Source organism: Chlamydotis macqueenii, unplaced genomic scaffold, assembly GCF_036417535.1.
Source record: "Chlamydotis macqueenii isolate bChlMac1 unplaced genomic scaffold, bChlMac1.mat HAP1_SCAFFOLD_30, whole genome shotgun sequence".
NCBI lineage: Eukaryota > Metazoa > Chordata > Aves > Otidiformes > Otididae > Chlamydotis > Chlamydotis macqueenii.
The window spans coordinates 35185-47484 of record NW_028239164.1 but is presented as its reverse complement, the minus strand read 5'-3'; the positions used below and the strand labels follow the sequence as shown (position 1 = coordinate 47484).

General features: G+C 57.4%; 1 protein-coding gene across 1 annotated transcript; it reads right to left on the bottom strand.

The window, feature by feature from the left end:
• Positions 1-337: 337 nt before the first annotated feature.
• LOC147596048 (uncharacterized) lies at positions 338-3258 on the bottom strand. The gene is made up of 6 exons (XM_086771701.1): positions 3211-3258; positions 2591-2767; positions 1783-1938; positions 1593-1694; positions 1060-1162; positions 338-486 (listed from the first exon to the last, which is right to left on the bottom strand). The coding sequence occupies exons 1-6, from the start codon at positions 3250-3252 to the stop codon at positions 338-340; spliced, it is 729 nt and encodes a 242-aa protein (XP_086627827.1). The 5' UTR covers positions 3253-3258.
• Positions 3259-12300: the final 9042 nt, after the last annotated feature.

The window sequence follows — 12300 nt, the reverse complement described above, 5'->3', positions numbered from 1 at the left end:
GGGACGACTTGCCAGCTTGGCAGACATGGGTGCCTTTTCGTGCCCTGAGGTGTCTCAGGAGGGGAAGCTTGGGGTACAGCTTCTCTCCTCCTCCCCTCCGGGTTTTGTGGTCTAGCGGGGCAGCTGGGGCTTTGTTCCAAGGACACCCTGGGTCTGGGTGATACGTCAGTCCTGAGGCAGCGGCAGAGGCCAGCAGTGACACTGTCTGCTCAGCACCCTCAAGGTGGGCCCTGTGGCAAAGGATTGCATGGGACTGAGCTTGTTGTTGCAGATTTATTTTTTAAAAAGGTATTTTAACACAGCCACTTTTGAGAGGAGAATTTAATCTCTCAAAGGCTCAGCAGCACCAGCAGCACAGTGACCGCAGGCTCCGTCTTGATGTTGGCATCCATCTTGATGTTGACATCTCGTCGTTCAGGATGAAGATGGTCTGAGCTGCCAGGAAGGTGACCGAGGGTTCAGGGTCATTCCTCAAGGGCAGGAGAGCTGCAAGAGAAGGAAGCAGAGCACAGGTGAACCCCCACTGCCTGCAGAGACCCCCAGGAGTCTCCTCCAGACCATGCCAGCCCAACCATCTCATTCCCTGGCCAGTAGAGGAGGTGAGACGAATGCCCCGTGTCCCCCTGACATGTTCTTCTGCCCCTGACATGTTTTCCTGCAGCAGTTCCAGGTGTGCCAGCACTCTGCCCAGGCTCTGTCCCCTTCCCCACCAGCCCCAGCCAGCACAGTACCGCCCATCCTCACCGTTGCAGATATCGCAGAGCTTCTCTGAGCTTTGGTCCCGCAGATGCCGTGCAGCAAGCCCTAGGCACAGATCTCTTGTCAGAACTTCACTTTGCCAGGTGGCTGCCCACCCTCCTCCCCCTCAGCAGGGCTGACCCCAGGGAAGGACACTCCCTGAGGGTGGTGGAACCGAGCAAGGCTCCCAGTGAGCCCAGCTGCATGGTGGCTGGGCCCTCCTCAGGGCTCTGGTAGCCACGGGCTGCCCCTTGTTGCCAGTGCAACAGCGGGGATTGGGGCCAGGCTTTCAGAAGAGGGTCCCCAGGGGCTGTGGCTCACCGATGAACCTGATGGTTGCCTCTCGCATGGTGGCCTGAGAGTCCTCCAAGTACGGTAGGCACTGCTGCAGGTACTCTTCCACCCTGCTCCTGTTGTGCGCCAGCTGGAGAGAGCACAAGGGCACGGGGCTGGTACCAACCCTCCCCAGCCGGCTGGAGCAGCCCTTCCTACCAACACTCCCCTTCCCTCCCGGCATTTCCCATCTCCAGCCAGCAGCCCTGTGGGGCTGGGGTTCAGAGAGAGCCAGAGGCAGAGGGAGCCTGGAGGTACTGAGATCCCTCTGTCCTGCTGCCAGGTCACTGGATGGGCAGGGAGGAGACTTCAGCACCCAGGGGGCAGCGAGCAGGGGAGAGGGGCCTGAAGAAGAGCCCCAGGGGGCTCTGTGCTTGAAGGCAGGGAAGGAAGATGCAGCTCCAGACGTTGGGCTCCGGGCTGGAGCAGAGCAGGGAAGGCAGAGCTGCACAGCCCACAGCCCCAGGCACACAAGGCAGCCCTCGTCCAGCCTGGATCCTAAGATTTGGGGTTGTTCTCACCAAGCACACTCCAGTCCTCCATGTCTGCTCTGTCTGGGTGAGGTCCTTGAGCTCTTTCTGCCCCAGGAGCTCCGCAGCAACTAGGAGGGCTTCCCTGGAGGCCTGAAGAGAAGCAGAGGCTCAGAGAAGGCAAAAGAGCCCATGGTGTCAGCACTCCCCTCCCCACGACACTGGTCGCCAGTCACTGCACCTTGGCCACGCTCCTGATCTCGTCGTTCATCCGGAGGAAGAGCGGGAGCAGGACCCTCTGCACTGCCTTCTTCATCTTTGTCCGGTTTCTCCCCACCACAGTCTTCAGCACGTCTCTGAAGAGGCTGATGGAGAGCTCCCGCACCTGGCTGGACTCCTGGTAGGGAGGAGGACAGGGGGACTTCAGCAACAGCCGCTCCCTGCCCATGCTGAACAAGGGCGTTAGCGTGGCTGATGTGGGGGGAGATGCCCCAGGGTCAGGTTCTGAACACAGGGGCCAGATCTGCAGCTGCAGCTGAATAGCCCTGGGCCTGAGAGAGGCCACAAAAGAGGTTTCCATCAGGTGGTGCCAATGCTCCACGTGCTCCCCTTGCCACCCAGCATCCACCATCAGCCATACCGGCAGTGCCAGTGCAGAGCTCCCCAGCGACAGGCTGAAGAGAAGACCAGGCTGGCCGGTGAAAATCCCTCCGGCGCACACAGCTCAGCCTCAGCCTCAGCCCCCGCCATGGCGCCTGGGGACAACGGCCAGTCCTGCCTGGTGCTGCAGCTGAGGAGGCCGTCAAAGCTCTGAGAGCAGCTCTTGGGCTGCTGGTGCTGTGCACAGGGGCCGAGCTGGGCCCCAGCATAGGCTCTCGGGTCACCCAGAGGCATCAGCCTGCCAGGGAGAAGCCGTGCTGGGCTGCAGAGCCCAGGGGAGTGAGGAGGGGAGCAGCCCTGCCCAACCGCTGACCACAGGGCTGGGCTGACCGGCACCTGTCCTTGCAGCATGTCCATTGCCTTGGCTCAGGCTCCTGCAGCAGCCTTACATTGTTGAAGAGTGGCAGGAGCTTCTCTGCCAGCTGCAGAGCGATGGGGCTGGCCTTCTTCTTCTTCATACAACCCAGCATGTTTCTGAAGACAAGCAGGGCCTTCATCTGGATATCTTCATTGGCATGCTGCAGGGTCTCCAGGAGGTCTTCCAGCAGGACCTGCATTTTTCTTGCCTGTATGAAACACACCATTTCCTTTTTGTGAAGCAGTGAAAGACCACCCTGGCCAAAATGCTCTGGTCACTGAGCACCAGCCTCCCGTCCGGCTTCCTGGCAGCCAGCATGGGAATTGCTGCAGCAGCCTCCTGGCTGGCAGTGGCCACGGACACACGGACGGGGGTGCAAGGAGAGCAGGGGGAGGGAAGAGATGGTAGGAGAGCAAAGACTCCCCCTGCTCAGCCATCCCCTTTTCTGACCAGCGTGAAGGGCCGATGGGTTGGTAACCCTCTGTGCCTGGAGAGCTCCCCAGGAAGGCAGCAGGCCCCTCCATGAAGGGAAGGTGTTTGGAGCCGTCACCCCACCTCCTGACTCCCAGCCAAGGCCAAGCCACCACATCACCCACTGCCCCAGCAGCCCCAGGCTGCCAACTTGGCTGCACTCAACTCTGCCCCACTCACCAGCTCAGGTCTCTGCGACAGCGTGACGAGGCCTCGGAGCATCAGCGAGAGCACCTCCAGGCTTGGGTGCTGCAGAGACCTCCAGTCATTGTACACGGTGGCAAAATCCTCTGACCCAACGTCGCTGGCAGCCAGCAGCTGCAACGAAGAGGGCAGTGAAAGACTGGCAGAGCCTGCAGGGCTCCCCGCACCCAGCGCTCCTGGATCCCACTGGCAGCTCAGGGCAAGGGCACTGGGGCCAGACAGCCCATCCTGGGGACAGCTCTGCCTGTGCAGGGTCTCTTGGATCCCCCAGTGCCCTACACCTCGCCGCACACAGCACAGTGTCTGTGATGGCTCCTCCTGTCCTCTAATCATCACCAGCCCACACACCTCTGAGGAGCAACTGAACAGCATCTGGGGGCAGATAGGAGGGGAGAGGGCAGGCACAGTGCTGCAGGTGACCAAGGCCTGCTCCGGTCACTCACAGCCAGCTGGAGGATGCAGATGTTGTCTGTGATGGTATGGAACACCTTGTACACTAACTGCTTCCAGATTTCGCTGCGCAGCTCCCTCAAGACTTTCTCCAAAGGCTGGGGCAGGGAGAAGATCACCTCCCACATGGCCAGGGCAGCGCTGCAAGCCAGAGCGTTCGGTCAGCAGGGTTACCTTGACCACCGGGCTGGGCCAGGGCCAGCCCCACCAGACCCAGACTGTCCTGCAGCCCTGGCCCTGCCCACCCCCTTGCTTAGGGTGCCCAGGGACCCTGCCCACGCAGGCAGGAGAGAGCCGAGGTGGTGTTCCCTGGAGGGCAGGGAGGAGCGTGGTGGTAGGGCTGTGGGCTGGCTTGACCAGCTTTGACTGCTGCGGACCTGGCCAACCCACTGGTGCTGGGAAGCATGGCAGGAAGGAGGGCCCAGCTCCTCAAAGATGTCCTGCAGTTTCCCAAGGGTCTGGCAGCTGGAGTCTCCGCACCCCTCTCCCCACAGGGAACAAGCCCTCAAGGGTATCTGGGCCAATACCTGTCAGCTGGTGGATAAAACTTCAACAAGCTCCTGACCGCTTCCCTGGGGCACCACTTGGCCAGGAAGAGAAGGAGTGCATCCAGGCTCTGCCGGGCTGGTGTCACGCGGATGCCATCCAGGTTTCCATGGATGCCAGTTATGATCTTTGGCACCTGGAGGGGACACAGGTGAGGATGGTGCTGCCACTGGAGCACAGCCGTTTCCACAGCTGCTGCCACTGAAACTGCTGCCCTTCCCGTCCCTCTCTTTAGGCTTAGGAAAGCTGCAGGTGCTGGACACACTGGGGAGTGGGAGGGAGGGGTTGAGGGGTGGGTGAGGGAGGAAAGGAAGGAGGGAGGGAGGAGCAAGCCCTGAAAGGGCTCATGGGCCGGGCAATCCAGCCACAGGCCGCTTACGTCTGTCAGCCAGGAATAAGGATTTTTCATGGCCTCGTCCAGCATGCCGCTGGCCTGCTCCTTGTCACAAATGCTGTTGTCTGTCATGGCCTCGATGGCCGTGAGGATGACATCTGTTCTCTCAGAAGGCTCGAGGCATTTTCCAAACATCTAGGGGGAAGAAAAGCAGGCAAGATGAATCACACCGAATGACCTGGTGGTGCTGCTTGGCTGAGCCCCACTGATTCTGGGTCCCTTTGCTCACACAAGCCTCCTGCCAATGCCACGGACCAGAGTCCCAGCAAGGGGGGAGCTCATTACCATCATCATGTTGTTGCTATGGAGCGAAGCGAGCGACGAGCTGCTCTCGGAATCCCATCTCCATTGTAACTCTGGGTACTCTGGATGGTCCTCTGGCAGTACATTGCCTAAATGGAGGAAACACAGAAGAGTCGGTAAGACACAGCATTTTGCTAAGACGCTTCCTAAACAATGAAGAGAGCATGGAAGTAGGAGTGAGTGAGGAGGGAGGTGACGACCCACAGTCAGAGGAGGAGGAGGTGGGCAGGGGTGTAAAGCAAAGGGTGACGGGTGATGGGAATAAGATGGGAACATTCCTCAGGAATGAAGAGGAAGGATTAGGAGAAGGGACAGCTTCTTGCTACAGGTACTGGAGGGACAAGCCGGCCTGATGCCTGGCTGGATCTGCTCTTCACTGATAAAATCGTTTTGGGACACGGCTGCAGGGCTCACAAAACAGCCAGGTCTGAGATCCTGAGAGGAGTGGTTAAGGAGAGCAGCAGAGAACAGATCCTGTACTTCAGGTGAGCATTGAGCTTCTGCAGCAGAATGATAGAGATGATAGAGTTGGGATTGTACAGAAAGCAGCTGCCAAGGGCCATGGAGGTCAGGGAAGCTGGCTGACATTCATGGACAGCCTCCAGCAAGCACAAGAACAGTCCATCGCAATGCTCAGGAAAACAAGCAGAGGTGTGAAAAGGTGTGCGCAAGTGGAGGGACACAGCCTGCTACAGCTTCTCTTACGTCTTTGCTGCAGGATGAAACTGAAGAGGTGGTGAAGAGCATCCAGAGCCGCACAGCTGGTGTCTTTGTCCTTGCAAGAGCTGAGAAGGATGAGACGTCCCAGCAGCTGTCCCAGGATCGGGATATGGATGTCTCCGTAGCAGTCAGGGCTGTCCTCCTCTGTTCCAAAGTGATAGCAGCCCTGGGCAAGGGAGGCAGAACATCAGAAGGGCTGAGGGGAGACCATGGGGGAAGGAGGGACCAAGAGGCCTGCTTCAGGGCAGAGCCTTGCCGAGTGCCCTAGCCTGTGCCCCGACTTGCTGCAGGCTGCTCTGGTGTGCGGGGAAGGCGAGACGGCTTGCTGGAAGGGCCCTGGCTCTTACCTTCACTGAGAAATAGCTGGCCAGCAAATAGCTCAGCATCGCAATCCTCCCCACGGCCCTCTCGCGTACCGCTGCAATCGTGGACTTGGTGGAGGTCAGCAGCATCTGGGAGGAGAGAAGCTGCTGGTGTGCCCTGGGAGCTGCCGCCCATGCCAGCAGAAGCAGCGCTGCTTATCTCCTGGCTGGACTCGTGCAGTCGCTCCAGGCTTCCTGTGAGCTTGAGCAAAGCCTTGAAGAACAGCCCCTGCCAACCCCGCGCTGTGCCCGTGCCAGACCTGCAAGATGTTCTCCAGCTCCTCGCTGAGGCTGGAGGCGGGAGAGCTGAGTATAAACGTCTGCAGCATCATGTCCATGGCATGCAGGGTCTGCAGGGAGGACAAAGGCGGGTGGCAGTCTTTCAGCAACCCCTCTCGCACCCAGGAGATGGATCTGAACTCCCTGTGCAAGGGGAGGACACCCGCGCTGCCTCGCGGTGCCCGGGAGAGGCCTCAGGGCAGAGAAGCTGCTGTGGGCAGCGCAGCCTGCAGCACTGCACGTGGCCAGGCCCACGGGAACAGGGGAGAAGGATGAGACTGGGAAAGCAAAGGCAGGGGCCTGCCCAGCCTTGCACGTCCGGTTGTCTCTTGGCACAGGGTGGGCAGGTGGCCCCAGGGGACCCCAGAGCTCCTGTAGCTCCCCAGTGCTCACCTCGTGGTAGCGGGAAATGTCCAGGCCCTGCATCTCCTCCTTTGGAGGAAGCTCAAAGACACTGGTGAAGCAGACATCTAAGAGGGACTGCTTTTTGCCCTCCAGCACCGTCCCCACCGTGCTGCAAAGAGAGAGAGGGGCCAGTGGGACACAGGCGCTGGGAGCTGTGCCTCCAGGCACTTCTGGGGACAGAGTCAAAAGCAGGGGCTGGGCAGGTACCTCAAGGCAGCGATGGCCAGCATGGCTTGCTGTCGCACCGCCGTGCGCAGGTGGTCCTTGGGCTCCTCTTGCAGCAGTGCCTGCAGAGCACAAGCGGGATGGGAGCTGTCAGCCAGCAGCACCTCGTGCCAGGAGCGTTGGCACTGCTCGGCAGGGCTGGCAGAGCCCCTCTGCCCCCCACCCCAGTGCCGGCCCACAGAATGCCCCCCTTATGCCCCGGGTGCTGGGACATCCACTGGCAGTGCCCCAAGTCCCTGAACTCAGTAGCATTCAAGTCCCCTCGGGGACAGCTTGGGACCCACACACGCTCGCCTTCGCCCCCTCCCAACTCCAGCACTGCTGTCACAGTGTGCCGCTGCCCGAGGGCCCTGCCTCCTTCCCCAGACCTGCTGGGTGTCTCCTCACCCTGATAGTCTCTGTCAGCTCCAATCTGTGGCAGAAGACATCCAGGCCCTGCCACAAGCCCTTGTGTCTGGCAGCTCTGCACAGCCTGCGGATTCTATTGAGAAAACGCATCTTCTGGATCTCATCCTGCAAACCAGGCACAGGGAGGCAAGGGGCAGCGTGAGAGAGGGAGGCACATGGCCAGCACAACCAGAGCACTGGCAGCAGGCAGCAGAGCTGGGGGGCCATCAGGAGATGCAGGCACAGCTGCCAGGGCAATGACTGCAGTTACCTTGTTGGTGCTCTTGAGAAAAGCCTGGATGCAGCGCACGCTTTTCTCTTCCTCTTCGTAGACAGCTAACCAGCTGCCATCTAGAGCTGGAGGAGAGCAGGGAGGGCTGTAGAGAGGTCCCCAGGGCAGGAGAGAGCCGAAAAAGGAGTTCTGCTCTTCGCCCAGCCCTGTGCGTGCTCCCCTGGCACAGTCTCCCCGAGGGTGTCCAGCCTTGAGGGTGCTCAGCAAAAGTGCTGCGAGGCTGCAGCATGACACATCAGGGAGAACCCCAAGATCAGGGCTGAGTAACTCGCTTGCAGATGGGCTGGAAAGGTCCGTGTCCTGCTGCCAGCCTGGAGGCCACTCACTCACCGTGTTTTAGTGGCTGGATCCTGCTGCTCTTTTTGGGAGCCTTCACCTCCTCCCAGGCCACCCTGGGATGGCTGGGGGGTCTCCTTTCCATCTTGTGGGATGGAGGAAAGGGTTGGGGAAGCCTCGGGTAAATGTCTCAGTGCCGCGGGGCTGCTGGGGGCAGTGGGGAAAGGCGTGGTCTGCGCTCAGGGGCTCCTTGCCAGACCCACGCTCCTGCCCTGTCCCGTTGCTGTCCTGCCGGACACTGTGTGGGGGGGCCCACGCTGGGTATATGCAGCACTGCGGGCTGTCACAAAGTGAGGTCACAAAGGGCCCCCGCAGTGATCCGTTGCCCGGGCAACCCCTGTCCAGTGTATAAAGATTTGGGCACTCTAATGTGGGTTTAGAGCTGTAAAAGCCTTGGACCCTCAAAATGAGGGTTTGGGCCTTGCAAATACAGCTTTGGGCCCTAAAAATGAGGCTTTGAAAGTGAAAATGAGGCTTTGAACCACAAAAATAGGGTTTGTACTCTCAACTGTTGCTCTGGTACAAAACCCTAAGGCTTTGCCCTTTAAAAATTGGGTCTTTGGAAGCTCAGAATGGGCTTTGGGCCCTCCAGATTGAAAACTGAGACCTTAAAATGGGGCTTTGTTCCCTGAAAAGGAAGCTTTGGAAGCTAAAAATGAGGCTTTGGGCCCAAAAGTGAGCGTCTGGACCCTATAAATAAGGCTTTGGACCTTCAAAATAAGACTTTACACATTAGATAGGATGCTCTGGGCCCTTAAGGTGAATCTTTGAAACTTCAAAGTAGGCTTTGGAACTTACACATGAGGTCCTGGAACTTAATGTTGAGAGTGTGCACTGCAGAAGTGGGGCCTTCAACCCTGGAATCAAAGCATGGCACCTAAATTGAAGCTTTTGGTCTGAAAGGAGGCATTTGGATCATAAAAAGGAGAGTTTGGACTCTCAAGATACAATTTGGACCCTAAAACCAACTGTCTGGATCCTATAAATGATGCTTTGGAGCCTGAACATGAGGCTTTGGACACTCTAGACGCAGCTTTGGACTCTAAAAAGGAGACTTTAGGAACTAAAACTGAGACTTTGCACAATAAAAAACGTAGAATCATAGAATTGTTAGGGTTGGAAGGGATCTTTCAAGGCCATCTAGTCCAGGCTCCGTGCAATGAGCAGGGGCATCTCTAACCGGATCAGGTTGCTCAGAGCCTCATCCAACCTGGCCTGGAATGTTTCCAGGGATGGGGCATCCACCACCTCTCTGGGCAACCTGTGCCAGTGTTCCACCACGGTCAGCATGAAAGTCTTTTTCCTGATGTTCACTCTGAATCTGCTTCCATCTATTTTGAAACCATTACCCCTCGTCCTATTGCAACAGACCCTGCTAAAGAGTTTCTCCCATCTTTCCTGTAGGCTCCATTTAGGTACTGGAAGGCCACTCTAAGGTCTCCCCAGAGCCTTCTCTTCTCCAGGCTGAACAGCCCCAGCTCTCTCAGCCCTGTCCTCATAGGAGAGGTGCTCCAGCCCTCTGATCATCTTCCAGGCCTCCTCTGGACTCTCTCCAACAGGTCCATGTCCTTCTGATGTTGGAGGCTCCAGAGCTGGATGCAGTGCTGCAGGTGGGGTCTCACGATAATGGAGTACATGCGGATGGCCAGATCGGGGACGAAAGGGAGGAGAATGGGGTGGAAGCAGGGAAGAGGGTTCCCAGTCCTGTGTCGGGAGCTCCTCGGCCTCGGGGCAGGCCCCATGTGTGCCATGTCAAAGTTTGGCATGGCCACCGGCAGAGCCCACTTTCTTCTCACCTTGGTCTTCACTGGCATAGGCCAGGAGGGCTGTCAATCTCCTCCTCTGAGGTGATGCTGCCTCTGATTGGCTGCCTGGGCTTTCTCCCTTACTCTTCCCACCAATTGTCCATGTGCTGCTCCAGCCAGGTGTGATTTGTCTGATCCCCTGAGGATGTCTCGACCTGCTGGGAAACCTGAAGGAAACTCAGGATAGCTGTTCTCCAGTCCTTGTGAGAAACCTTTCCTTATATCTAATGTGCCTGCAGTGCCACAGTGCCTCACCAGCAGCTGCCTGCACCACAGCGAACCTGCGGCAGAACAGGACTTGCCCATGCTGGCCGCTGTCCTCTGTGCCACGGACATTGTGGTGCATGAGGAGGACTTACAACTGGAAATGAGGCTGGGATTTGAGCTGGCCATGGTTGGGGGGCCTGCATTGTTCCTTTATGCATCTGTGGGGACCTCCTGGCCTGGGACTAAACTGCCAAGAGGAAGGGAGAGCGAAATGTGCTGTGCCGAACCATGCTGTCTGGGCTGGCATCCCAGATCCAAGGCTGTCTCGAAGCATTAGCATGATGGTGTGGGGCCAAATGTCTTTTCCCCTTTTCTGCCCAGGGAAGCCCTCAGAGAAGATGCAGAACCAGAGGTGGCTAAGGAGAAGGAAGAGCAGAGAAGAAGCCACAAGCAGATTGAGGAAATTAGGAAGGTGCGGCAGTAGGACAGGGAGGTTTCTCAGGTCCCTGACCTCTAGATATTTGACTTTACCTTCCTTCAGCTTTGTACAGTTCTTAGTGACACACAGCAGCATTTATGTGAGAAGAAGCAGGGACAGAAACTCCTCAGGGCTGGGTGGGACGTGGTTGTTGGGCTAGATCCTGGGGATATGATGCCCCTGTTGTTACCGAAATCTGGAATAAAACTCCTTAACAGCAAGGAGAAGGTAAGAAGCAGGCACTTCTTTATTGCAGCGCTGGGCGCATGGGGGATCACTCCACCCAGTGTGAACCCCTGTTCGATCAACAGCACAGGTTAAATACACATTAATTATACATATTCACTAAATTTCTGAGAAATATTATACATAAACATCAACTTCCCAAGAAATCATTATAATATTCCCCACCCACTTGCGCATGCTCAGTCTTTTGAGTCGAGGGTCTTTTGGTGGTCTTGGTGGTTGTCAGAACGCCCCCTCCTCGAATTTGCTGGTCAAACTCCTCCTTGAAATCTCCATCTCTGGTCTTGAGAACAGGTTGCGTTGCTCCTTGATTTTCCTGGCTCCAAAGTGATGGCTCAGGGCCTATTTCTACAGGTGGTGTTTGGGGTGTTTGGGACTTACCATTGTATTAACGATATGCTAGGCTAACTTCTAACAAATGGGTATTATAGTATCTCTGAGGTCCCATTCCCTCTAAGGACAAATAGATTTCATATAAAATTTAACCTATGTGACTACGGTTCTACATTTAGCAAGAATCACCTCATACTGATATTTAATTTTCAACATTTATGTCATGTAACATTTCCCCTCTTTGAGACTTATTTTTTTTTAATAAGTCTCATTTACTTATAACTAATCTCCATAATCAGTAAAACAAAAAGTATTATTAATATTAGTACTAAAATTCCTTTGATAGATTTCATTATTTTGGTATGATTTTGTCTAATTCATTAAAAATGAGAGACTGTTAACTTTAAATGACATGTTGAAGAATGTTCATAAACACCCTGATGATACCAGTTGTTGTGAATGAGACCAAGGACACCGTCCTGCTTTCCAAGTCTCGCTAATTTGCAGATGCAGGAAGCAGGAGGCGCAACAGCGACGCCGACTTTTACCATGACGTAACTGGAGGCAGCGAAACACAACGACCCCTTCGGCAGTTCCGAGGGGCTGATGGGGACATCAGGTCTACCGCGCCCCCCCACCGCGGCCAGAGGCAAAGACCCGCCGGAGCGGGGTAGACCTGGCCGCCCCAGCGGCCGAACGTTCCGGCAGTGCCACCCGGCGGTCGACGGCCAGAGCAGGCGACCCCGGCCCCGGAAGCGGGTAGACCTGGCAGCCGCCGCCGAGCCCCGGAAGCGGGTAGACCTGGTGGCCCCGGCGGAGCCGGGTAGACCTGGCAGCCGCCGCCGAGCCCCGGAAGCGGGTAGACCTGGTGGCCCCGGCGGAGCCGGGTAGACCTGGCAGCCGCCGCCGAGCCCCGGAAGCGGGTAGACCTGGCAGCCGCCGCCGAGCCCCGGAGCTGGGTAGACCTGGCAGCCGCCGCCGAGCCCCGGAAGCCGGTAGACCTGGTGGCCCCGGCGGAGCCGGGTAGACCTGGCAGCCGCCGCCGAGCCCCACCGCCGCCGCTCACCCCCTCCCCTCTTTCGCTTTTGTGATTTTAGGACTTTAGGGACTGATATTAATAAAAAATTTTAAACCGTGGCGGGTTTTTTGTTTGTTTTTTTTTTTTGGTTTTCTGATTTTAATTTTCTTGAGGCCCCCCCTGACACCCGCGCGGCCCCACCCACACTCACGCGTGCACACGCCTGCACTCACAGACCGACCGGCTCCCCCACCCCCCCCCCCCCCACACCCCACCCCGT

Excerpts from the sequence above, each read along its gene's own strand:
- LOC147596048 (XM_086771701.1), bottom strand. The coding sequence starts at position 3,252 with ATGCTCCGAGGCCTCGTCACGCTGTCGCAGAGACCTGAGCTG. Across the intron at positions 2,768-3,210 it reads TGTCGCAGAGACCTGAGCTG|GCAAGAAAAATGCAGGTCCT; the intron begins GTGAGTGGGGCA and ends TGTTTCATACAG. Across the intron at positions 1,163-1,592 it reads GGAGGACTGGAGTGTGCTTG|CTGGCGCACAACAGGAGCAG; the intron begins GTGAGAACAACC and ends TGCTCTCTCCAG.